We start from the raw sequence: 23,735 nt of genomic DNA, 5'->3' as shown, positions 1-23,735 counted from the left end.
GTGGCCAGGGAGGGGAAGGAGGACGTGCGGTGTGCGTGCATGCGAGGAGCACAACGCCACACGAGAGGCAAAGGGCCACCAGGGGGTCAGAGGTGAGGAAAAAATGGCTCCCGGAATTCTGTGAAAAAGCCAAGCGGTCCGTTCCCACGTCACACACTTTCCAGAAGAAAAAAAAAGAGATATGCCGGGAAAAGAAAGTCACACAGCTGACACATGTCAAAGAAAAAGGGAAGAGAAAGTAGGCGACATCCGTGACAGCGACGGTGACAGTCTCGAAAAGACACTTTGTTGTTGTGCTGTGGAAACAGGCATTGTCTATTTTTTAAAAGTGACTTCTGTCTCACCATAGGATGGTTTTGAACTGCAGAAGTAATACTTGAGAGAGATGAGTTGAGAATACGCCTGGGTACCTCCCCCCCCCCTCCCCACTTCCCTCCATCATTATTGTGAGTCATTATTGGAGTGAGTCTGCCTCCGCAGTGACAGACGTAGCTGTCAGTTGGGCTGAGTCATCTCATATCTAATAGCAATGTTGGCAGCCACAGCAGCAGCCAGGCCTGATTTCGGAGAACTTCCGTACATAAGTGTGTGTGTGTGTGTGTGTGTGTGTGTGTGTGTGTGTGTGCAGGGAAAAGACAGGGAGGAGAAGGAGCTGGAAGGTAGGAGCTAGTGCTCAGGGAAAACATACCCACTGCAACAAGGTTTAAGGCGCTCTGCCCAGTCTATAAACCTAAAGAGCATAACAGTCAACGTGTATACATGGTTGACACACACATCCTAAATACCAAGAAGAATTGCAAATAGATTTTTGAGTGTTGCATTAACCTGAAATGTATGCGCAGCACAAATGTGAAAACACACACACACACACACACACACACACATTTTAAAGCAACACTAAAGAGTTCTTCATACCTTGAAATAATGTTTCCAAAATCATTTCAGCGGTTCATCAACTCGTAACAGGGTGAACGGCACTTCTGCATTCGCTTTGCGGCCCTCTATCGGCTATAACCGCACTATGTAACTTTACCAGATCGGGTACCGTATCTGTAGTTCGATGAAATGAGACATAAGAAACTACCAAATTGACTTGCTTCAATGTCGCAATACATCATACTTTCATAAAAACATGCAACAAACTCTTACTCTACCTTGTCTGTGGACATCGTTATTTGCTGGATAAACAAATAGCGTGCGTGCAACAGAGTAAAAGTGCTTTAGTGTTGCTTTAATGTAGATGCACATATAGATACAAAGATACAAAACACATTCATCAACATACATGTATGCTAACACACCACACCACACCACACTGTAGTGTAGTGTGCACGCCTGCCTCCTGCTGTATTTAGCTTATATCACGTTAGTATACAGTAGTTACATAACACTATTACCTGGACATTCAGTGAGCATTTATACTTCAGAGCCTCGTTTCCATATATAACTTTGTTGTTTATTTGGTTCAGTGTCTCTGTGTTGCACGTGGCAATGTTTGTGTGTGTGTGTGTGTGTGTGTGTCTGTGTGTGTGTGTGTGGGTGTGTGGTCGCCTGACTGCGTGTGACAATTCCCTATACAGTCCATGGGCACAGCTGCTACGATGGGTGTCATGCAACGCACCCCATCCTGTAAGCAGGATTTCTCTCCCCCCCCCTCATTTTTTGATGGAAGCTCCTCTAAGCGGCCACAGCAGCGGTTCCCGGGGATGAACTCTCCAGCTGACATGTCACCCCTGCCCACACCCACGCCCACAGGACGGAGCTGGAGAATAAATGCATGGTGCTCCCTGCTCCCTATTTTTAGAATTTCTTTTAGGACTTGCATGGCTCGATTCATGACACTGTGAATCTCAGCGCTCTACTCTGTTTAACTGAAACATGGAGCTCAGGCGATTCTAATGCTGAAGAAACCCTTCAGCAGATTTGTCTCTGATTTTACTTGTAATAAGTAATAAGTCAAGAAGAAGACAAGTCAAGACGAAAACAACTTTCATCCTGGACTTCTTTATCATTTTTACAAATGTGTCATTTAATGCTTTACACAGTGGTCTGTGAGGGCGATTGGAGCTTTGGTTGGTGCCTGTAATTAGTGATGTAAATCTTGGCATGAACTGCATCTTGCACTAACAAGGAAACATCGAGCATCTCATGTGCAAGCGGTATCATTTACTCGTCAAGAAACCTATTATCACTACACCACAACTGAGTCAGTGGGCTCCTAAAAATAGCAATAGCAAAAGCAAACATTCAAATTGGTTCTGAACAAGTTGTCTGAACAAGTATTCAGACAGATGTGCACAGCCACTGCAGCAACTAGCAAAATCATGATGTCATCTTGTGGTTTTATATCGGTCTGACAGGAACGCACACACCCCACTTTGTCAAATTACTTGGTAAATACATCAGCCTTATGACCATCTTGGCTGGTCCTGGTAGAAGTTGAGACAAATACTTTCTGTTATCAGGAGCAGTGTGCGCAAGAGAGCTTTGACAAGGCACCTGTATATCACTGTTTGATGCCCACAGAGATGTCTGCTCTGTTATGCAGCCGAGGTCAGAAGACTTCCTGTCTATGTTCCACTTTGGTTTTCACAATACATTAGGGAACGTGTTTTGAGTCCACTGTCTTCACAAACGCCTTGTGGCCCAGTGCAGTGGTAAAGTAGGGGAGAGTGTATATATACTGATCTGTTCAGCTCTGTGTTATTTCTCAGTGCACATCATCAGAACTCACATGGATCGTCAAGGACGACAGGATGCGTGTGAATCCCTCATACGCCTCGCTTTTGCTGCAATAGCATTTATTTGTCATTTCATTTCCCTCCTGACAATGTATTGATGAAATCTCACCTGCCAATGACCTCTGTAAAAGGGACTTAAAAGGGGGCCCTGGTGTTGTTGCGTGGACAAAGGCATGTGAGGGCTTTCAGGTCATTTATTCTCCTCTAGACTCCTCTTTGTGTGTTCCATGTGATAGGTTTGATCGATGAGGTTGGTGGGGCTGAAGGTGGCAGAGTTACATAAAGGCTCCATTCTAGAGCCTTTTGGTCATGCGTGGAGGCGCTTACTGGTGAGAGTGTCGGTGACAGCTGACGTAAACATCGGACAGTAACTGGTGGGAGAAAGGAGCTTTTCATCTTTGACCACAATCAAAACTTTACATGATATCAGCAAAATGATAGCTTAGAATGGTCTTTATATCGACCCAGGGAGCAGGTTCTCCTCTATGCTGTCTGACTGCCACAATGTGCAGCCATCTTCTTGTAGCCAAATCAAGAAACTAAAACAGTGCCTAAATGGTGCCCGTATTGTCCTACATGGTGGACATGCGTGGTATTCATTGCTTTGCAATTCAGCAACCTCACCACTAAATGATACATACTGTAGCTTTAAGCATTGAGTGACGCTATAAATAAATCATTCTATATATGAAGATATTTAGATTTTAGAATAGGTAAAACGTGACATTGCAATTCAAGTAAACAAAGAGTTTTATGGATTAAGCACAAGTGAAACTGAGTGGAAACAGTCTAAAATGGCAATTGAACATTTCAAAATCGTAATGATTTTACAAATAAGTTGGAAAGAAACACAGTACTAAAGACACTACTTTTGAAAGGCCAGTCATAATGTTTGTGTATTCATCAAAATATGCCCTCTGTCTCACGATGCAAAACTTCAGCATATAGCTACTCCGAGTTGTGGGAATGAGATGTTGCATGTATGTAACCTGCAGTAAAAGGTTCACTGAAATACAGTACTGATACACATTGCTGTTTTCCAGTCTTCTGGGCTCCTGTGATGGTTGAGGTGGAAGAGGTTGTTTTGGCACAACATCATGATGATGTCTTAGTGCCCACAAGTGCCTCCGCACTGCTGAAGTTGAGTATGTGATGCAAGATTAGCGCCATCTAGTGGGCTCACACCAGCACATAACATAACACAACTCCACACTCTTGTCTCCACACACTCCACACTCTCTCAGTTTCTGTTTTGTGTAGCATTCAGTTTGAACCACATTTGACCCCAGCACCCTATTCTTGTCTATGACAGGATGAGGTATGACAAAGATAAAATTTTCTATTTCATGATCTGAAGGGGTAATTCCAGTGTAAACCCTCTTTCCCCAGAAAGGTGATTAAAAAAAACTTGCTACATGAAAACCAAACCAAAAATATCGTTCCTGGTTTTTACTTAAAAATAACTTTGTGATGGGGGGCGCTGTGGCGCAGCAGGCTACAGCGCCCATACCATTTACGGGTCCGAGTGCCCATTCGAATCCGGCCTGCGGTCATATCCCAATCCCACCCCATCTCTCTCTCCCACTTACTTCCTGTCTACCTCTTCACTGTCCCATATAATAAAGGCAAAAAGGCCAAAAAAATATTTTTAAAAAAAAATAATAAAATAAAAAATAACTTCGTGCACTGAAGTGAAACCTCTTGTTCTTTCCTACATTTCTTTGCTGCAACTCACAAAGAAAGCCTCTTTTAAAGCAGTTTCTCTCTCCAAATGGAGACTATTGCAGTATTTTCAACAGCTCATTATTCAGTTATTCTTTCACAACTGCATGAATATTTGCAATGATGATGCCAAAATATTCAAAGAATAATGGCTAAACAAAGGTATCCAAAGGCAGAAGATACAATCATGCATTCCAACAAAGAGGCTCAAGTTAGTCAAGTTAGTTAAGAACCTATACCCACTGCACAGCATGGCGCCTGTTAACTGCCTGCACCCATGCGGGTCATGGTGAAAGTCTATTGCTAATCTAAGGTTGTGAAACTGCTGCCAGTTCTCTCTCTGAGTGAGTGCCATTGCTCTTCCTCTGAAGGAACAGGAAAGCCTTGCTGACACTGGCTCTACCTGACCGGGTGATGAAGCAGTAGAGTAGAGGATCGGCCAGACAGTTGAGGGTGGCCAGGGCCGCGGACACTTTATAGGGGTAGTACAGCCAGGGTTGTGTTTGGCAGTCCTCCAACAGAGCCCTCAGCAGGAGCATGATGTGGATGGGGCCAAAGCAGAGGAGCAGGGTCAGCTGGACCAGTCTGAGGAGCCGGCACACCCGCTGACGTTCCTGTTCCTCGGTGGCGCGGTTGGAGCGCACCTCTTGGCTGATCTTCCAGTAGCAGAACCCCACCAGCGCGGACGGCAAGAGGAACCACACGAAAAAGCGAGCAATGTTGACGTGCCTCTGCATTTCAGGTATAGGGAAGGTGTCGAGGCACTGGTTATGTTCTTCTGCGAACACCATTGGTGTGGACACAGTGGTGGCATTGAAGATTGCACTGCAGGTCCATGAAAGTATGCAGATGCCCGTAGCTGGTCCCCGTTTTCGGACGAAAGGGTACCTCAGGGGATGAACCACGGCCAGGTACCGATCGACAGCGATGCCACACAACAGAGACACGCTGGCATAGAAGTGGGTGAACATCAGGATGACACACACAGTGCAAGCAGTGCCCCCGTGCTGCCAGTGCTCCTTCAATGAGTAGTCCATCCAGATGGGCAGTGTCATGATGAAGAAGAGGTCTGCCAGGGCCAGGTTCATCAGGTAGACTCCCAGCTCATTGCCCTGTCTTATGTGCTGGTAGGAGACGAACACTGAGAAACAGTTGGAGGGGAAACCAATAATGATAACGACTATGTGCAGACAGACGAAGAGTTTCTTCATCACATCAGGGGGATCGCACACCTCAGTGTCGAAAGAGCTGTCATTACTGGAATTCATGTTTTCTCTACCAAATAAAGAAGAAGACAAGACAAGTCTCACTTTCACTTTTTGATGGTCAATACTTTCTTATTATATAAAATCAATGCTGGAGAGTAGGAAACTACATTTACAATTACACTACAAGAGTAGAAAACTACATTTACAATTACACTTCAATTACATTTTGCAGGAAAATGAATTCAAGTAATTATTTTCCATTTCGTTTTACTTATGTTAATTATGTATTGCTTCTTCACAGTGATAGAATCTCTTTTGATAGCCCTGCTACCAATGCTGTTTTTTTTGTCAGTTTGTAAACTTTAGGTGAAGTAAGTAACATCAGGAATTCTTGATCAATGTGATTGGTTAAGTTGGACCAATGATATCAACATTAATGTTTATGCCTGTCACCATACTAGCGTTGTAAACTATTCCCAATCGCTATAGTAACCAGGCTCTATTCACTTTGTGCATGAGTCTGGCTTGCCAGGTCGTAGCCCCGCTACATTTATCTCCCATCCTGACTGAGGCATGACCGGGCAATGCATTCATTATACAGCCAGCCACCACACACTTGGACTTGTCTGTCACTGAAGTGGCTGATGGACAATGCATGCTGGTGTTCCTTGCACTTCACCATAAAGAGTGTTTTTGTATATTCATGACTTCTGAAGTCGGCACTAAGTAAACTCAGATGACATGTGGCATTTGTGGGTGGCCTGTGGCATTTTCATGATGTATTTTGTATATTGTTTTTAACAAAATCTGAAATAGCCTACTTTTTTGTAAGTAGTCTCTACTTTCAGTCTGGGCAGGGCAATTGACATTTCCATGATATTATTATTTTTTATACAGGATGTCTATTCCTAATAGGCTTATTTATCAGTAAATAAGTTGATTTCTACAAAGCTGTTCATGAACACTATTTTAAAATAAAGTTTTACTTACACTATCAGCTGGACTTTCATCGGGCCATAAATATATCAGGGCTGAGCATTTTAAGATCCAAATATTCCAGATACTCCATCCAGTCAGCAACCATATGATACGATCATACACTGAGATATTTGTTAATTATCTTGTTCTATGGCACTTCTTGTAGCAAAGTTCACTCTCTTTGCTTCATGGCGTATTTCAAGAGACAGGAAGCAGGGCTCCTCTTGAAAGCAAGAGACCACGCTCAAGTTTAGAAACAGGAACAGGAAGGGCATATCTATTCAGTCTATACTGGGGTGACATCTTATCAAGGTGTTAATGCTCAGTAGAAATGTGTACTGCATTTCACAATACACTGAAAACAGCCTGCAGTGGTAACCCCATTAAGCAAGTCCATTAATAAAATCTGAGCAGGAAAATGCAATGTCTGTTGCTTATTTACTAGTTCATCAATTTAGTGTCTCCCAATTCATTATTATAAGACAAATACAAATGCAAAGATAAACAATCCGATAAAAAATGACAGTGTTCCATTTCAGTTTAAACTACTTTGTCAGAGCAGTTATGCATCAGAGGCATTGGACGAGTCTCTTGTAGAAGTCTGGAGCTTCCTTAGTGTCACCCTTCCACTCCTCAGCATGGCTTTCAGTTCTGTCTTGGCGCTCTGGCTCAGCAGGCAGTAGATTATGGGGTCTGCCACGCTGTTAATTGTGGTGGTGGCGACAAACACCATGTGGTAGTCTCTGAGGCGGTGGGCATAGTCACAGTTGCCAACCTCCAGCACTGCCCGCAGGACCATGACGAGCTGATATGGGGTGAATGCCACCATGTAGGTGATGAGCAAGAGGAGCAACAGGTTCCGGATCTTGCGGCGCTCGTCGTTCTCCAGTGAGGCACTGTTGTTGAGGGCTCTCATGATCTGATAGAAGCAGAAGATCATCAAGAACAAAGGCAGGAGGAACCCGAGCGCCGCGCGAACGATTGCCACGCTGGCGTCGGCGGGACACATGGGCATCCTCTCCTCGCACAGACGCAGGGCAGAGAAAGACTCCAGGGCGCCGGAGTGGGCCATGAGGCTGGCGTGCACCACCAACTCGGCCACCCACACCACGGCGCTCACCAGCGTGGCCGTGCGCAACTCCCTCACCCACAGGAAATGGAGAGGGTAGAACACGGCGAGGTAGCGGTCCACTGAGATGCAGCACAGCAGCCCGCTGCCCACGTAGAAGCTGTTGTACATGATCAGCGTGATCAGGCTACAGAGCGTGCTGTCCACCGGCCGTCGAAGGGCCAGCTCGATCCACACGGGCAGCGTGATGGTGTACAGGAGGTCAGACACGGACAAGTTGACTAGGTACACGGCCACGGTGTTGCCCTTTTGCATCAGTTGGTAGGCAACATAAAAGGAGAGGCAGTTGGCTGGAAATCCTATGATAAAGAACACGGAGTATGCAGTTGGGTACATGAACTGGTCCACTAAATCCACTCTGTTACAGTTCGTAGGCAAACTGGCATCGCTGGCATTGGAAAACACGTCCAGCTCCATCATGACTGTGCCTCTCACTGACTTGACAAGTTGTTCAAGCATGGATGGCATCATGCAAATCTAACACATGTAAATAATGTTCTATGTATATCCCAAAACATTTTTTGGGATGTGTGTTTGCTGAGGAGGTGTCATCTCCTGTCTTGATTTTATTGTACGTGTGTATTGGATCAAGCTGGGAGGACCACACACATTCAAAGATATACAATCCATAAATTCACGCTTGAAACTGCACTGGAGTGGTGACGTCTTAAAGTCAGCAATCCCTTATTTAGTGACTCACAAGTCTATTTGGCTCAGTTGTGCAATATGTGCTAAATGTGGAATCCAAATGCTTTACTAGTGAAACAGACCCAAAGTCTCATCCAATAAAGGTCAGTTAGTTTGTTGGTTGTCACTGGGATACAGAGTCAGTAGGGTGAAGCTTCTTCTGAATCTGCTGGTTCTGGTGTGGGGAGACCTAACGCCTCTCAGAGGGGAGTGGGGAACAGTTTTTGATGATGGCTGTAGTGCCTCACCCAGGCACTACAGCCAGTGCCACACATTGATGGTTAGTGAGGTTTTTAAAGTGCTATATAAAATGGTAGGTGCACGTGAGTACACAGAATAGGCTACACAACATTTCCTGTTCAGAAACTGTTTTAGCCTCCTTACTTCACCAGGTCACACATGGTCAGATATTTGATTACCAAATTTGTTTCATGTTGAGTCAATAGGAAGTATGTGGGAATGCCCTAAAATGCATCAGACTTGAGCCAGGTTAAGCTTGTATACTGTGGTATTTACATTTGTTTTGAAAACAGCAGATTAATGTGAGCGATACAGCTGTTTTTTCACACACAGAAAGCAAATGAGACTACCTACCTCCATGGAAAAGATCTGATTATCAGCCTGTATCCTCATGTCCACCGTCACCATACAGTATCATCTGGGAAAACCGATATGAACAGGAAGAGGGTAACATTACAAAAACATTATGTAGGCCTATGTGCTAATATGGAAAGCTAAAACTACCAAAAGTGTTTTGACCTATACAGTAGGTTAGAGCTAAAACAGTGCCAAACACTAACGCTGGAAACAGACGTGCATATTCTGCTACCAATCATTGATCAAGCCTTCCTGTTGTGATCATGTAAATCCTGGGTTTTGATTAAGCATATGTTCATTGTATACTGCCAGTTTAAAGGGTTGCATTTTTAAAGCACAGAAATGACACAAAACAGGAAGTTGACTCACTGAAAGCCAAACCTGCCCGGCAAATCCCATCTACGGCGCTGTTGGCACTTACAAAAGCCAACTGATGAGTTGTGGTGATAGGCTTGTATGTAAGCATTTTTATAGTGTGTAGTTTGAAGTGTGTCTGACCCACAACACAAAGTCATTAGGCTGGAAGGCTATGGATATGCTATCCATGTGAATTTGATTATGATAAAAAAGTTACCCTCAAAAAGTGTGTTCTTCTGCACATGGTTTCACAGCAAAAAAGCACTGTGCCAGTGCCCATGCACTGGAGGTACTGTAGGTGCCAAGGCATTCCAAAAGGTTAAAGCCCCTTACCATATCTCATCATTTCATGTCATGTATGGTAATGTCATGTCATAATTAGGTGGTAAGAAAATCACATTTCAATACAACAATCCCTTAATTTGCATCTCTTCAAATTTGTGTCTGCCTTTTTTCATGCTAATTCATGGGTATTGCAGTTGGACGTCTTGTTCACATTCTATGTACTGTAGGTACTGTATATGTGTTTGCCTTACTTCCGAAGTACTTCAATAACAGCAGAATTCAATTACAAATACTAAATCAAAGGGGAAAAAAGAGTGTGCAAGTGGAATTGTGGAATTATGTGGAATTTCAAAAACTGTTTGTTTTAGTTTTCTTGTCTATTTTCCCACTCCTTTGTTGTCAAACAGATGCATTAATTGTTCTTCCCAAGACAGAAAAGGAAATGCTACCAACAGGTATGCTGGTGTGCCAGCATGTATCCAAATGGACAGGTTTGATGTATTATGAGATGAAGATGTATATGGAGACTACATTAACACAGCACATGGTCAGATGTAGTAAGCCCTTTATTTTGTCTCGTTTTGATATATTACCATTGTGGAGTGTTTTATTGAAATCTAAAAGAGTCAAAAGGTGAGTCCGCAGATTTCCGTAACACAACACAAACTCACTCTCCAAAACCTTTATGCAAACTGAGTTTATGCAAAGTCCTGTTCCATGGTAGTAATAAAAGTAGTGTATATAGAACGCCCACAGTTGGAAACCTTGGTCTTATCACACTTATCTGTGATGAATGGAGAAGAGAGGACTGAAACACAAACACAGACTGGACCATTTGTAAAAGCATCTCCTAATGCAATTATGTTGAGAAGGGACTTTCTTGACTTGTGTTATCTTTCACCATCATATAAACTCTGAGAAATTAATTGTTCAAGTTTCTTGTTATGATGTTCTTATTTGTGTGTCACAGCAACTACAGACAGCGGAAACAGGAAGCTAAAATATTAGACCGTGCATCTCACAAGAGCCACTCTGGCTCACCACATGCTGTTTGTGCATGAAGATAAGAGAGATATCACCTTACACAACACATTTAGCTTGAGAAAAAGATATGAACTAATCTGTAGTATGATAGACAAACGTATCTTCCCAGAAGAAGTTCTTGTCAACACCTACACACTCTAAAGCCTTGACATGGAGCAGAATAGCATTGCCATGATAGCGCATTCCACAGTACTGCCCACAAGGTGGCAGCCCCTTTGACCTATAATTTACACTTTGATCAGTGTAACTGGTTAACATACTGAACAGCCTCTGTGGATCTGTCCAAACAGACCTAGCAAAGGAGATAGTAATGGATACTGTCAAATGTCTAGGTTTGGAAATGAAGAGCACAGCAACAATGTTAAACACATACTGTACAGTCAGTTTAGAAACAAATGTTCCATTATTCTCCATGTTCCATAGATTTGTATTTCTTTATTTGTTATCATATATATATATATATATATATATATATATATATATATATATATATATATATATATATATATATATATATATATATATATATATATATATATATATATATATATATATATAATCAATTGTTGTTGTTTTCTGTCAGTTCTCCCCAACATCTATTTGATGGCTGTGGTTTATTAAGGGGAGAGAAGACTTCATCTGAATTTTGAAGTGCAGACTATGCAGTAGTGAAAGTACAGGAGTTTGAGAGAGATTGAGCTAGATATGCAGCATGTGGAGCAGTAGTCATAAACAAAGGATGAGGTTTAAGATCTGTTTTACGATACTGTGATCTGATCTCTGTGCAGCTCAGACGGCAACCCTTCCCCGGGAGGCCCTGCACTTTGTCACATAAAGCCGCTGAGCTTTGGCTTTAATGAAACTATTTACAGAAACGAACACATCTGTGCTTCATCTCCAGCCCTGTAAGAACAGCCAGAAGAGATAAGAGAGGCATGCTCCTGAAAGACTGAAAAACACTCACAAAGAAATCGATGGAAAAAAAACAGAATAAAATATGTATTTCACAACTGACACTTTATTACAAAAGGGTCCATTGTTGACAAAGAGAAAAGTTGAAAAATGTCACAAGAATCTAATTTAAATGACAGGCAAGTACAGTCAAGCAACGAGAAAGTGTACCTGGATGTTCATGCTTAGGATCATTGTCATGGTATTACATTAGCAAGTGGATTTAGATAGATAGATAGATAGATAGATAGATAGATATACTTTATTCATCCCCAAGGAGCAATACAAACACAACACTCAACATATATACATAACATACAAACATACATACATACATACAGAAACTTATTAAAAATGTTATTCCTTTCTCTCTGCCCAGATGGGAGTCATTATAAAGTGCTATTGCAGTAGGTAAAAAGTCTTTCTGTATCTGTCTTTCTTACAACTTAGTTGGTGTAGCCTCAAACTGAAAATACTTTTTTTGCTTGACCAGTACATTGTGTAGTGGATGTGAGGTGTTGTCAAATATATTTAAAAGTTTATGCAGCATCCTTCTCTCTACCACCAACTCCAGGGGCTCTATAGGGCTGACCACAACACAAAGCCAGCCTTCCTTATGATCTTATTCAGTTTGTTAGTGTCCCCGGCTGTAATGCCTCTCCCCCAACAGATGGCAGAAAAGAAAATGGCACTATTTAGTCTCATTATTAAATTAGCTTTAGTCAGACTTACATAAGACATAAGACTTACATAAGACATAATATATAAGACTTTACACTTTGCCTATCATTTAAATTAGCCCACAGAGTAAAAGAAACTACTTAATTCACTGTATACCTATTGGCCAGAAAACCCTCCCTTACTATCCGGCGCTCATCATGCCCTGCTCACTTGATAACTTTATAAGACAACTGGCCTGATGTGATCCGTTTTGTGCAGAAGCGTGGACACGACTGAGCGCTGCGTGGTCGCGTCCGATCCCCGGGAGCGCTCGTACCTGCGGTAGATCTCGCTGAGTTTCCTCTTGAAGTACTGCCCGGTGCAGACGTACAGCACCGGATTGAGAGCGCTGTTCAGGAAGGCAAAGTACACCGCAAACTGGTTCCCGATGGCCGTCACCTCCCTCCACTCGGCCACCTCCAGCACGCGGAAGTCGCACAGCACGTCCAAGAAGGTGAACAGGTGGAACGGCCCCCAGCAGACGAAGAAGAAGAGCGTGACGGCGTACACCAGCACCGTGGCCTTCCTGTCCGCCCGCTCCGAGCTGCACGCGCTGCTGTCCCTCCTCCGGCTCAGCGCTCGGACCACGTTGACGCTGCAGAAGGAGATGGCCAGGAAAGGCAGGACGAAGCCCATGAGGTTGAGGAGCACGTGGTGGGCCACCCTCCAGGAGTCGTGCGGGTAGTCCAGGAAGCAGGACGTGACACCGTACTCGGGGTGGTACTCCAGCTTCCTGTGGGGCAGCACGGGGGCGCACACGACCACGCCGAGGACCCACAGGGCGGCGCAGACCGCCTTGGCGTAGCGCGTCCGCCGCAGCCAACGGGCCTTCATGGTCTGCACCAGGGCCAGGTAGCGGTCCACGCTGATCATGGCGAGGAGGAAGACGCTGGTGTACATGTTGGTGGTCAGGGAGAGGCTGACCACGACGCACATGAATTCCCCAAACGGCCAGTCGTAGTCGTTGAGCACGCTGACACCCCAGAAGGGCAACAGGGCCAGCATCACAAGGTCGGCCAGAGCGAGGTTGCCCAGGTAGATTTCCGGGACACTCCACCTGGCCCTCTGAAGCAGGAACACGCCAAGAACGAAGGCATTTCCCAGAATTCCCACCACGCTGAGGGTGAAGATATAGGGTGGGAGGATGGCATGGACTAGGTCCCAGGCAGTGTCATTCTCTGCCATAGTAGGGAATGTGGGAATGCTGATGTTTGGGGTCTGGTACATATCCATACTCACTTACCCTAATGGCTCTGTTATCTAGAAAGGCAAAACAAAGCACAGCTCTCAGAAACCATTTCCAATAATCTGAGTGAAAGCTGTATTTACGCTGGATTTTCAAAACCACTCTAAGTTGTCTCTAGATCCAATTAGGCTATCTTTTTCAATTTGAAGACAACATTGCGCCTGTTCTGAAGTTACAGAATTACAAACATCATCATAAAATGAGTATCAACACAGAGAATTTCACAGAGTGAAAAATTACTGGCCATTCAAATACACCATGACAGATCACGTGGTGGTCACAACATCATTTTAATAAGCTAAAAAGCCAACTCTTCTAGTTCCTAAAGTATCATGCATGATACACAAACAGTGACATACCTGGAGATCGCTTTTTGGGAGGATAAAGTTCAGTGTTTGGGTTGAAAATGAAGAGCCTCTAATTCAAGTTCATTCCTCCTGTTGAGGCAGCTTACAGAGCGGAGCTCAGTGTATACAATGTAGCATTCCTCGCACCAAGCCTCAGTCGGGCTGACTCGGCTTGCTTACAATTCAAACTATCTTCTTGTTGGCTGGATACAGTGTGGCCTAAACACTTGAAGGGCGGTACATGTGTTTCAACACTTAAGGAGTTATCCTGTGACGATATCAATCTTTAGAAAGGGCCAACCTGATTGTGTTCTGTTGTTAACGTAAGGAGAGAATATTTAGGACTTATCAATTAAGATTATTATGTGTGATGAAATGATGATTCATTCTTATGCCTTTTATGATACAGCATTGAAATATCATAAATAAACAATGTGAAGGAATGCACACCCAAACAGAGGTGCTGGCTAGAAAGATATCATTGATAAAGAGAGCCATGCTACTCTACTTTTGAGGCTAATCCTCCTTTCTTTCTAACATTGAAATAAAGGATTTTGTCTTGTAGGCTACTTATTACAGTAACTGTATTTTGCTTTGACTTTGGATCAAAATGATCCAATGAATCACCAGTGAATCGTTTCCCACCCACAAGGCTTAGTCTATGAAAGTTCATGTAAATACACTGTACTGTAGTGTGTTAACGGGTATGTTGAACTGCTTTTGCTTTTTTCTGTTTTTTTTTTGTGTTGTTTAACATATTTGTTTGCTTGTTTGTACCAAACTCTTTGTGAAATGACCTTGGGTAATTTATTTATTTATTATGGTGGTTTCAGCTGAGTAAACAATGGATAGAATGCCCACTGAAGAGCATAAATATGACTGATGAGTCTAAACCTAAGACATATTCCAGTAATGGCCTCTGTGATTGGTGATGGGGTAATTACAATAAAGGGTGAACAGTGGACGCTGAGGTGAGGTACACTGGGAGGATGTGGGTGGGGGAGGTACAGTAGGCTGGATGTCGGAAGTGATGAATGAATGGACTCACATGGATGGTGGGAAATGGACAATTGATATTAGTGGGAGAAACCTGATAAGCATCTGAGGGTGGGCATGGAGAGCTGGAGGGTAAGTGGGCTGACTGAGGGGGTTCATCAGTGGAGGGTAAAAAGAGAGTATAGAAACCATGGTGACAGACCATCAATGAGTGTGTGAGAGAGAGATAATGGATGTAATAGGGCACTATGGTCATTGAGGGACCTTTTACATTTGTATTCCCAAAGATGTATATTACATTACAGATTTCAGTTATTTACATGAAGAGTCTGATTCACAAGTAGGGCACGGCAAAGTGCTGAGGGTTCGAAGTTCTTCATTTAATGTAAAGGCAAACAACAAAAATGAGTAACGGATAGCTTTGAATATACGTAGCTATCCATAGTCTTAGAATCAATGAAGAGAGAGAGAAGGAGAGTGCTGCGTGGTCTTCGGAATGGACATAAATGAAATTGAAAAAACTGCGACTGTCCTGTATAAAGAAACTTTGTGCTGTGTTTAAGGCAGTCAAAAGTCCGAGGCACACCGATGTAGTGAAAAAGTTAAAAAATCCTTTATTGCATTGGATAAGCCTACGCGTTTCGACTCTACTGAGTCTTCCTCAGGGCAATCAGTGATCACACTCGCAGGTGTTCTTTATAAAGCAATCAATCACGCTGTGTCATGTGATAAGACCTGACAGGGCACATTAAAATGCCCTAGTTGAGATACAGTATTGACAGAAAATAACAAAAAATAACAAATAAACTTTGGATAGCTATCCATATTAAATGTTAAAGAGCTAGAAGGGTCATTCCACCTGAATTCAACAAATGCCTTTTGCTTGACCAGCTCAGATTTGTCTCAAACTTTTACCACCTAAAGAGTAACCCTTTAAACTAACTTAGCCAAAATATTATGTGCAGACTTCCCACCAAGGTGGATCGTCTGTTTTAAGAGGGGGGGGGGGGGGGTGTCAAGACCCTGTCACTGTCAGACTCCACTACTGACTTTACTTAACCTATTCTGTTCAATCCTATTCATTTAATAAATCTAATATATATATCGCTATTCCGCATGTTGCCTGTCCCTACTCTGATGCGTGCTTTGAGCCAGGCTTGTAACAAGTCTGACAACAGAACATCACAAAGACACCTTCACTCATTGCACCCAAAATATTATAAAGAATGTTGAAGAGACTTCAGAAGTGGTGTTTATTTCAGTCAGATGTATGTTGCTGTCACACTTAGTAGACACAGAAGCAGCAGAACACAAACAGTTCTACAACATGTGACAGATAGTTTGCTCGCTGTGCTAGGGAATTGATGCCAGGGAAGATTGCAAATGGAAGCAACTTATCACACACTGGCCCACCCAAACATTGTGTCTTGCCCTCCCAAAGTCAAGAATAGTTTTTTTCAGTTGTGTAGCTGCACAGTGTGCAGCTTTAAACCCAGCTTGGATATAGATGAGTTGGTGTTGGGTTTATTGTAATGGTAGCTAGCTGGTTCTATAGTGTAGTACTGCAGTATGCCTATGTGTGTGGAAAACCTTCTTCCTGGTGCCTTGAAGGAAAACTCTGGCCAATTTTTCACATCGGCCCCTGTGTCTCAAAGTCACTGAGTATTGTCAGTACAAGAAAAAACCCTGAAAACAATATTGGTGCTACCTAGTTTGAGTGGCTGCAGCATAATTTTAAAGATCCCGTCAGATTGAAGGAAAGCAACAGCACAATGTACATGCATGGTGCAAGTGTCCACAACATCTTTGTTATTAAACATCGCCAAGGTAGGCCTACTGGGTTACAGGCCGCCAGTCAGACATGCTACCACTCCCTAAGAGCCAGCAGCACAACATCAGACAATCTGTTGGTATTCTGACAGCCAACACATCTGAAGGAATCTGCTTGGACAATTCCACTAGTAGGCTACTTGATTGAATAGCCTACTAGCTGCTTTACCACCTTCAACACAGGATCTCTGTCTGTTTCCTAGTATAGTCAACTGCAAACAAAGTTCTACACAGTTACAGTATTTACTTTTAAAATTGACTGGGATGGGGATACAATCAAAACCGTAACCTGAAAAAAGCAACACTTTCTCCAATAAAAATACATCTCGTGACTAGGCTACGCCTTCAGCTGTTCTTTATATGTGACTTTTAGCTATACATTAGCTATACATTTAGCTGTAGATCAGGTTTTTCTTGGTCAGTGGTGTAATGATTTTTAGAGGGGATAAGATGGTGATTTTTTAATCGTGCACCAGACCACACCTTACGTTGTTAATTGCCACACCAGGGGCAGTTTGGGCGCAAGGTTTAATGAAAGTGGAGCAAATGGCGAAAAACTCATTAGTGACTGGGTGTCCGATATGAACAAGAAAAGGCTGACAGCAAGAACACGATCACTCAGCAGTAGGATCACAACATGAAGTTGCAACACAAATCATGCCTCATTCACACACAACAGAGCTCATTCACACTTCATGCACAAAGCCAAACGGATGTTGTAGTTAGGAAGGAGAATCAGAGGTAAGAGATGAAAAGTAGCGAGTCTCTCATTCAAGTTTCTAATTAACCGAGAAGAACATGTAACAGCATTCAAGTCAATATAGCCTACCGTATGATCAATCTATTATTTAGCCTACTTGGTGTACAGTGGATGCAAAAACACGATATAGAATATACACATAATAGATATGATATACACAGAAGTACAGTATGTCTCTTAAGAAACATAATGTAACCTCAGACAACTGCTACAACATTGATTACAATTCAATTCAAATTCAATCGTTTCAGAAAAATCACATTGTTTCAGACTATCTACAACTTAACATTTGGATAGGAAATATCATTCCAACAAACCACAAACTATAATAGAATTGCAAGGTCTTTGGGTCAGCAGTCATTAAACATTCTTTGTCATTAACAGACGTGAAAAAAACTGAAATGTGTAGTGATGATGAATATATAGGCTAATGCAACAACATAACAACATAAGGATCAGAGATCACACCGTGCTACTCTCAGTGTATTTAGACCTTACACTAGAACTGTCTACAAAAACGGCCTGTCTTTTATCACAGCTCATGACCACGTTTAAAAGGGTGTCAGCTCTTTGCCTGAAGTGTTTGCCAACAATCACATAAAGGAAGGGGTTAATGGCGCTGTTGCTGTAGCCAATGTAGGTGGCCAGCTGGGTCCAAATGTCCAAGCTGTGCTCCAGGAGGCAGCCAGAGATGATTTCATAGTAGTGCAGGGTGTCCAGGAACATGACCAGCTGGAAGGGCAGCCAGCACAGGACGAACACGGCGAGCACCACCAGCACCAGGAAGGCGGCCCTTCTCTCCACGTGACCCGAGGTGCTCCTGCGCACCCGCTTGTCGTGGAGGATGCGCACGATGTGGTAGCTGCTGAACGCCACCACGGGCACGGGGACGGCGAAGCCCACCAGGTTGGCGGTGACGTTGAAGCGGACGCGCCAGCTCGGGTGAGGGTAGTCCAGGTGGCAGGCCTCCACGCCCAGCTCGTCGAAGACGTCCACCGAGCGGTAGAGGAGGGCCGGGAAGCTGAGCAGGCCGCCCAGCGCCCAGACGGCGGCGCACACGGCCCACGCCACGGTCGCGCGCCTCCTCGGCCGGCGGGCCAGCGGCTTGGTCAGCACCGCGTAGCGGTCCACGCTCACCACGGTCAGGAAGAACACGCTGCACAGGTAGTTCATCCCGATCAGCAGGCCCACCAGCTTGCACGCCGCCGTCCCGTAGGCCCAGTGGAAGTGGCGCAGGACGGTGCCGATCCAGAAGGGCAGGCAGCAGACCATCAGCAGGTCGGCCGCGGCCAGGTTGCCCAGGTAGATGTCGGTCACGGTGCCGTGCTGCCGCTGCAGGCAGAGGACGGCGAGGACGAAGGCGTTGCCGGCGATGCCCAGCGTGCAGATGGCGCTCATGTAGGCCGGCTGCATGGCGTAGACCCACTCCCAGGCCTCTGTGTCATTGCAGTCACCCTCGTCGCCATGGACCATCCCAAACAGCACATTCTCAGAGGCGTTCAATGTCATGTCTGTTACTGCTTCAACAGAGAAATGATGGGTTTTAAAAACAACTCTGATCATACCTAACATAAACAACTCCTAAACAACTATCATAAGAAAATAAATCACTTGTTTTTGCGCTGACCCCTGTGCAAGGCCTGTTACTGGGCAACCACAAGGACTGTGACTTACTGCATGATTTATTATGCTCTGCTGAAGAGGATCATTTTTTCCACTCTGCTGAGCAGGGGGAGCGATACGTGAGGTTGCTATCGCACTTAGACCCTTTAGAAATTAAATGAGCTGATGGTTTGTAGATATACTCAGAAGCAACAGATGGCTCATGTCTGTTTGTTAAGCACTCTGCATGTTACACAATGCAGGGCCTCCCAGTCTGATGAGACCACCCTCTTATGCCTTGCTCCAGCGCTCCAAATTTAATTTTAAAATACTGATTCAAACCACAACCACGGTAAAATGAAAACAAAAGAACTGATGACACCACTCCTGGAGAGGGGCTTTATTAGAGATTAAAAAAAAGAAGCATAAGAAAACAATGGCACATGATTTAATGTTTTTTTCATATGCCCATAGCCTGGCAAGCCAAGGGTGCGTCTAGATTTCTAGGCTAATATGCCCACACATTGGTTAAAAAATCTGACACAGTCAGAAGTCTTTTCCTGTCTAACGGGAAGCATGAATCTTTGGGCCGACCACATGTCTGGACGCCAGTCTGACCGACAAACAAAAATAACGAGGACCGTTTTCAAAGTTCGCTGTTCCAAACCCACAAGAAAAGTCTGTCTGTGGTGTCACTAGTGGAAACTCTGCGACATACTCTTTACAAGGTACCACTACCAGCAGACTGCTCTGCAAAAACACCCGAAAATTGTTCTTGGAAAAACAGCACCACATCATGACTCATATTGTCTTAAGATTCATTTAGCCTCGTTCACCACTAAGTATAGAGTTCTAATTTTCGAAGATCTGATCATGGTTTCCTTCATTTCACTACCATGCTGTCAAAAACTGTTTATTGAAAACTCAAAATTATAAATTATTGACATGGACAGATACAATACATACTGTACATAAATTACATTTTGTTATCAATGTTTACTCTCTTGTAAAGAATTTTTTTTGTAGAAAATATACAGAGAAACGGTATTATTATTAAAACACTGTTAACCGGTAACTGAGATATATACGGAGGCAATTCCACAGCGCATTTAGCAAAGTAGTAAACAACAACACATACGGTTTAAGTTCAAATCAATGCAAGATCCTAATACTGTTGACAACAAAAACACATGAAACTGTGTATCAATGCATCAATAGGCCACGCATCTAGTGAACTGAGGTAACATTGGAGTTTAGAAAAGACAGAGCTGGTTGAGACATCCTTGAATATCATCATCGTAGTCACCCTCATCATCATCATCATCACCATCACCATCACCAAACTCAAGAAATGGTCACTAACTGTTGGACCAGAAAGAGACAGGGATGCCAGGGTGACATACTGACATGACATGACATGACCTGACATTGTGAGCAAGAAAACAAGGCTATTCAGAGCAGGGATATGATGACTTTAACAGAAAAGCCCATTTATGCCATAAAAGGGGTCATAAAAGACAAGTGCCAACCATAAGGGCAGTTACCAAATAAGTGCAATTAACTCAGACTTTTAAAATGTAAATTGTACAATTTTATGGAACTACACACAGTGCAATATGTCTTGCAACATGAACACATCTTGAAAACAATTTAATACTGTTCAGTGTTTGTTATGAAAGGCTACACAAGACTTTTGTTCATATCTGATTAACACTGAAAAATGGCAAATCATTTGCAGCAATGGGGCAAAATTCCTGTCATTGCAAAGGACTGTAATCTCCATCCAACATCCAAAGATGCTTGAAAGCGAGCTGCTCCTCAATTTGACGCAAACGTCTTCAGTGTTGACAGCTGTGACTTGGTGGAGCCGGTCTTCTTCCTACTCAGGCTGATCTGCTTGCCCAGCTCGCAGACCTTCTTCCTAAAGTTCTTCCCCACGATCACGTAGAGGATGGGGTTGAGCAGGCTGTTGCTGAAGGCCAGGTAAGTGAACAGCTGGCTGCAGATGTCCAGCGCTTGGTCGAGGGTGCAGCCGCCCACCACGCCGAGGTGAAACAGGATGTCCACGACGGTCAGCAGGTGGAGCGGGATCCAGCACAGCAGGAAGGCCAGCAGCACGATGAGCACCAGGAAGGTAGCCTTGCGCTCGGTGTTCTCGGCGTTGAAGCGCTCCAGGCGCTGGCCGTGCAGCGCTTGGACGATGCGGTACGTGCAGTAGGAGATGGCCGCCAGGGGCGCGAGGAAGCCCAGCAGGAGGAGGACGACGTCGCAGGCCAGGCGCAACTCCTCGCTGGGGAACTCGAGGACGCAGGCGGTCACGTTGTACTCGGGGAAGTAGCTCACCCGGCGGAAGGCGAGCATGGGCATGACGAGGAGCAGCCCCAGGCCCCACACGGCCAGGCAGCTGAGCTTGGCGTAGAGCGGCCGGCGCATGCGCCCGTGCGACATGGCGTGGACCAGGGCCACGTAGCGGTCGGCGCTCACCAGCACCAGGGAGTGGATGCTCCCGTACGTGTTCATCTTGATGCCGGCGTTGACCAGGCGGCACATGAGGTCGCCGAACGGCCAGTCGAAGCCGTTGGCCACGTTGGCCGCCCAGAAGGGGAGGCAGGAGAGCAGGAGCAGGTCGGCCGCCGCCAGGTTGCCCAGGTAGATCTCGGCCACGGTGCACGGCTTCTTGTGGAAGCAGAAGACGACCAGGACGAACACGTTCCCTATGATGCCCAGCACGGACAGGACGGCCATGTACACCGGCTGGACGGTGTACAACCAATCCCAGGCCTCGGTCTCGGGACAGTGGCTACCGTTCATGGTGCCATTGCTCCATGTGTTGTTCGGGTCAGTTAAGGGGAAGACTGAGTGGGCCGGTGTTGTGTAGTTGGTATCCATTTGGAAGCTGTCGAGACACAGGTGTTTCATTGTAACTGTGCTTGCTCACGGGGTGAGATCAACAACATAACTTATGTCCATGCAAAGAGGAGAAAGAAATATGGCTGAGACTGAGTCACACAGATGTGAGTTGTGTTAGTACATGCTGTTTGTAGAAGCAACCGAAAAATGCTGTACAAGCTGGAGATGTGTTTCAATGTACCAAAGATTTCTTGAAAAACAAAACAGGATGAAGTGAGGAAACGCATATGCCCAAATGCAGGTGTGTTTATAATTCGTAAAGTAAACATTTCACTCAAGCGTGTTAATTCACATCACAGATAAAGAAGACTCAGTGAGCTCACAGAGACACTTTCTGATTAACTGTGTGACAGTAACAGCTTATAAACACACAAGATTAGCTCCGTGGAACATATCACATGGCATAATGAAGTGCGCTTTTTAAAGTGACATTTCTGTTCTCACACAGAGAATCAAAACATCTACTCACGCACTGAACAGACTGTGTACTGAGTATTCACTGAGAATGTGAATCATGAAATAAAATAAAAAAGTAAAAGCTTTCACAAAACAAAATCTGACCCATGGGGTTATTACATACATTGTCATGAGGTCAGTCAAACAGCATCTTTTCTTTACATCTTTCTTATTCATCATCAATTCAATACATTTTTAAAAAAGTGTTAGTATACTGCACATGCACTCTGATTTAATCTGGCATGCATTCAAAGCCCAGATCTGAAAGTCATGCAGGCATTTGGTTATTCAGATCAGCGTTAGAAATACTGTACCTAGCAGGCTGCTGAAGTGGAGCCAGTGGAGAGTGCCCTTCCCTCTGTCCAGCCTCTGAGCTTGTGGAAACGCGCTCCTGAAAGGTCCGCTGGTTTTAAAGACAAGACCTCAGGGTGTGACATCATCCAGCGGAACACATCCTTTCCCTCCTACAGAACACCCTCTCATGTCTCAACCCGCTCAGTCTTTTCACTTTACACTAACTGTACTTCAGTCCCCCCCTCTCTCTTTCTCTCCCTGATTTCTCATTCTCTCTCATCTCTTTCTCTTTCTCTCTCTCTCTTTCTCTTACTTCTCATGCTCATCTTTACCACAACCTCAAGCATGAGTGATTGTGCAACCAGTTATTTCAAAATCCTAGAGGTCAGTTGTTTCAGATCCACTGTTTCCTTGTATTGTTGTAACCAAACCACTTTCATTCAGACCTGGATTTGTGCCCATGGCAGGATGGGGAATAGCAGCAGGATGGGGAAATAGCACAACCCCTTTTTATTCATAGAAGTGAATACAGTAGATTGCATATAGATTGCGTTTCTCTCCATGTGCACACATACTAATGATTAAAGGATGCAAGGCGCCAGCCTGCGCATCAGCAGCACTGTGGGGCTTTAGTGTCTCGCTCAAGGACACTTTAAGAAGGTCAGGGGAAGCTGGGCCCAGACCTACCACCTTCCACTTGCCCACTGTCTCCTCTGCCTCCTGAGCCACTGTCCCTTAGCGTGATAGAGCGCAAGGGCTAAAGCCACCCGAAGATGATAAAAATGCCCCCTGCCTTAAAATAAAAATAAAATAAAATGACAGTAATATTATGCGTCCAAATTCACACCCATAACTCTCGATGGTTCACGTGAAGA

At 44.3% G+C, this 23,735-nt stretch overlaps 5 protein-coding genes across 5 annotated transcripts; all 5 read right to left on the bottom strand.

Moving 5' to 3' along the window:
- Nucleotides 1–3,484: 3,484 nt before the first annotated feature.
- Nucleotides 3,485–7,453, bottom strand: LOC134067509 (G-protein coupled receptor 4-like). Its single transcript, XM_062522809.1, has 2 exons — nt 6,662–7,453; nt 3,485–5,738 (listed from the first exon to the last, which is right to left on the bottom strand). The coding sequence occupies exons 1-2, from the start codon at nt 6,679–6,681 to the stop codon at nt 4,772–4,774; spliced, it is 987 nt and encodes a 328-aa protein (XP_062378793.1). The 5' UTR covers nt 6,682–7,453; the 3' UTR covers nt 3,485–4,771.
- LOC134068006 (G-protein coupled receptor 4-like) lies at nt 7,212–8,195 on the bottom strand. The gene has a single exon (XM_062523500.1). The coding sequence runs from the start codon at nt 8,193–8,195 to the stop codon at nt 7,212–7,214; it is 984 nt and encodes a 327-aa protein (XP_062379484.1).
- A 4,404-nt stretch (nt 8,196–12,599) lies between these two features.
- bdkrb1 (bradykinin receptor B1) lies at nt 12,600–13,652 on the bottom strand. The gene has a single exon (XM_062523499.1). It carries the CDS (start codon nt 13,650–13,652, stop codon nt 12,600–12,602), a length of 1,053 nt encoding a protein of 350 aa, XP_062379483.1.
- Nucleotides 13,653–18,060: 4,408 nt separating this feature from the next.
- LOC134068002 (B2 bradykinin receptor-like) lies at nt 18,061–19,107 on the bottom strand. The gene has a single exon (XM_062523495.1). It carries the CDS (start codon nt 19,105–19,107, stop codon nt 18,061–18,063), a length of 1,047 nt encoding a protein of 348 aa, XP_062379479.1.
- Nucleotides 19,108–21,011: 1,904 nt separating this feature from the next.
- Nucleotides 21,012–22,927, bottom strand: bdkrb2 (bradykinin receptor B2). Its single transcript, XM_062523183.1, has 2 exons — nt 22,881–22,927; nt 21,012–22,096 (listed from the first exon to the last, which is right to left on the bottom strand). The coding sequence occupies exon 2, from the start codon at nt 22,087–22,089 to the stop codon at nt 21,019–21,021; it is 1,071 nt and encodes a 356-aa protein (XP_062379167.1). The 5' UTR covers nt 22,090–22,096; nt 22,881–22,927; the 3' UTR covers nt 21,012–21,018.
- Between the last annotated feature and the right edge of the window lie 808 nt (nt 22,928–23,735).

Source organism: Sardina pilchardus, chromosome 20 (assembly GCF_963854185.1).
Source record: "Sardina pilchardus chromosome 20, fSarPil1.1, whole genome shotgun sequence".
Lineage (NCBI taxonomy): Eukaryota > Metazoa > Chordata > Actinopteri > Clupeiformes > Clupeidae > Sardina > Sardina pilchardus.
This window is presented reverse-complemented; position numbering and strand designations above follow the sequence as displayed.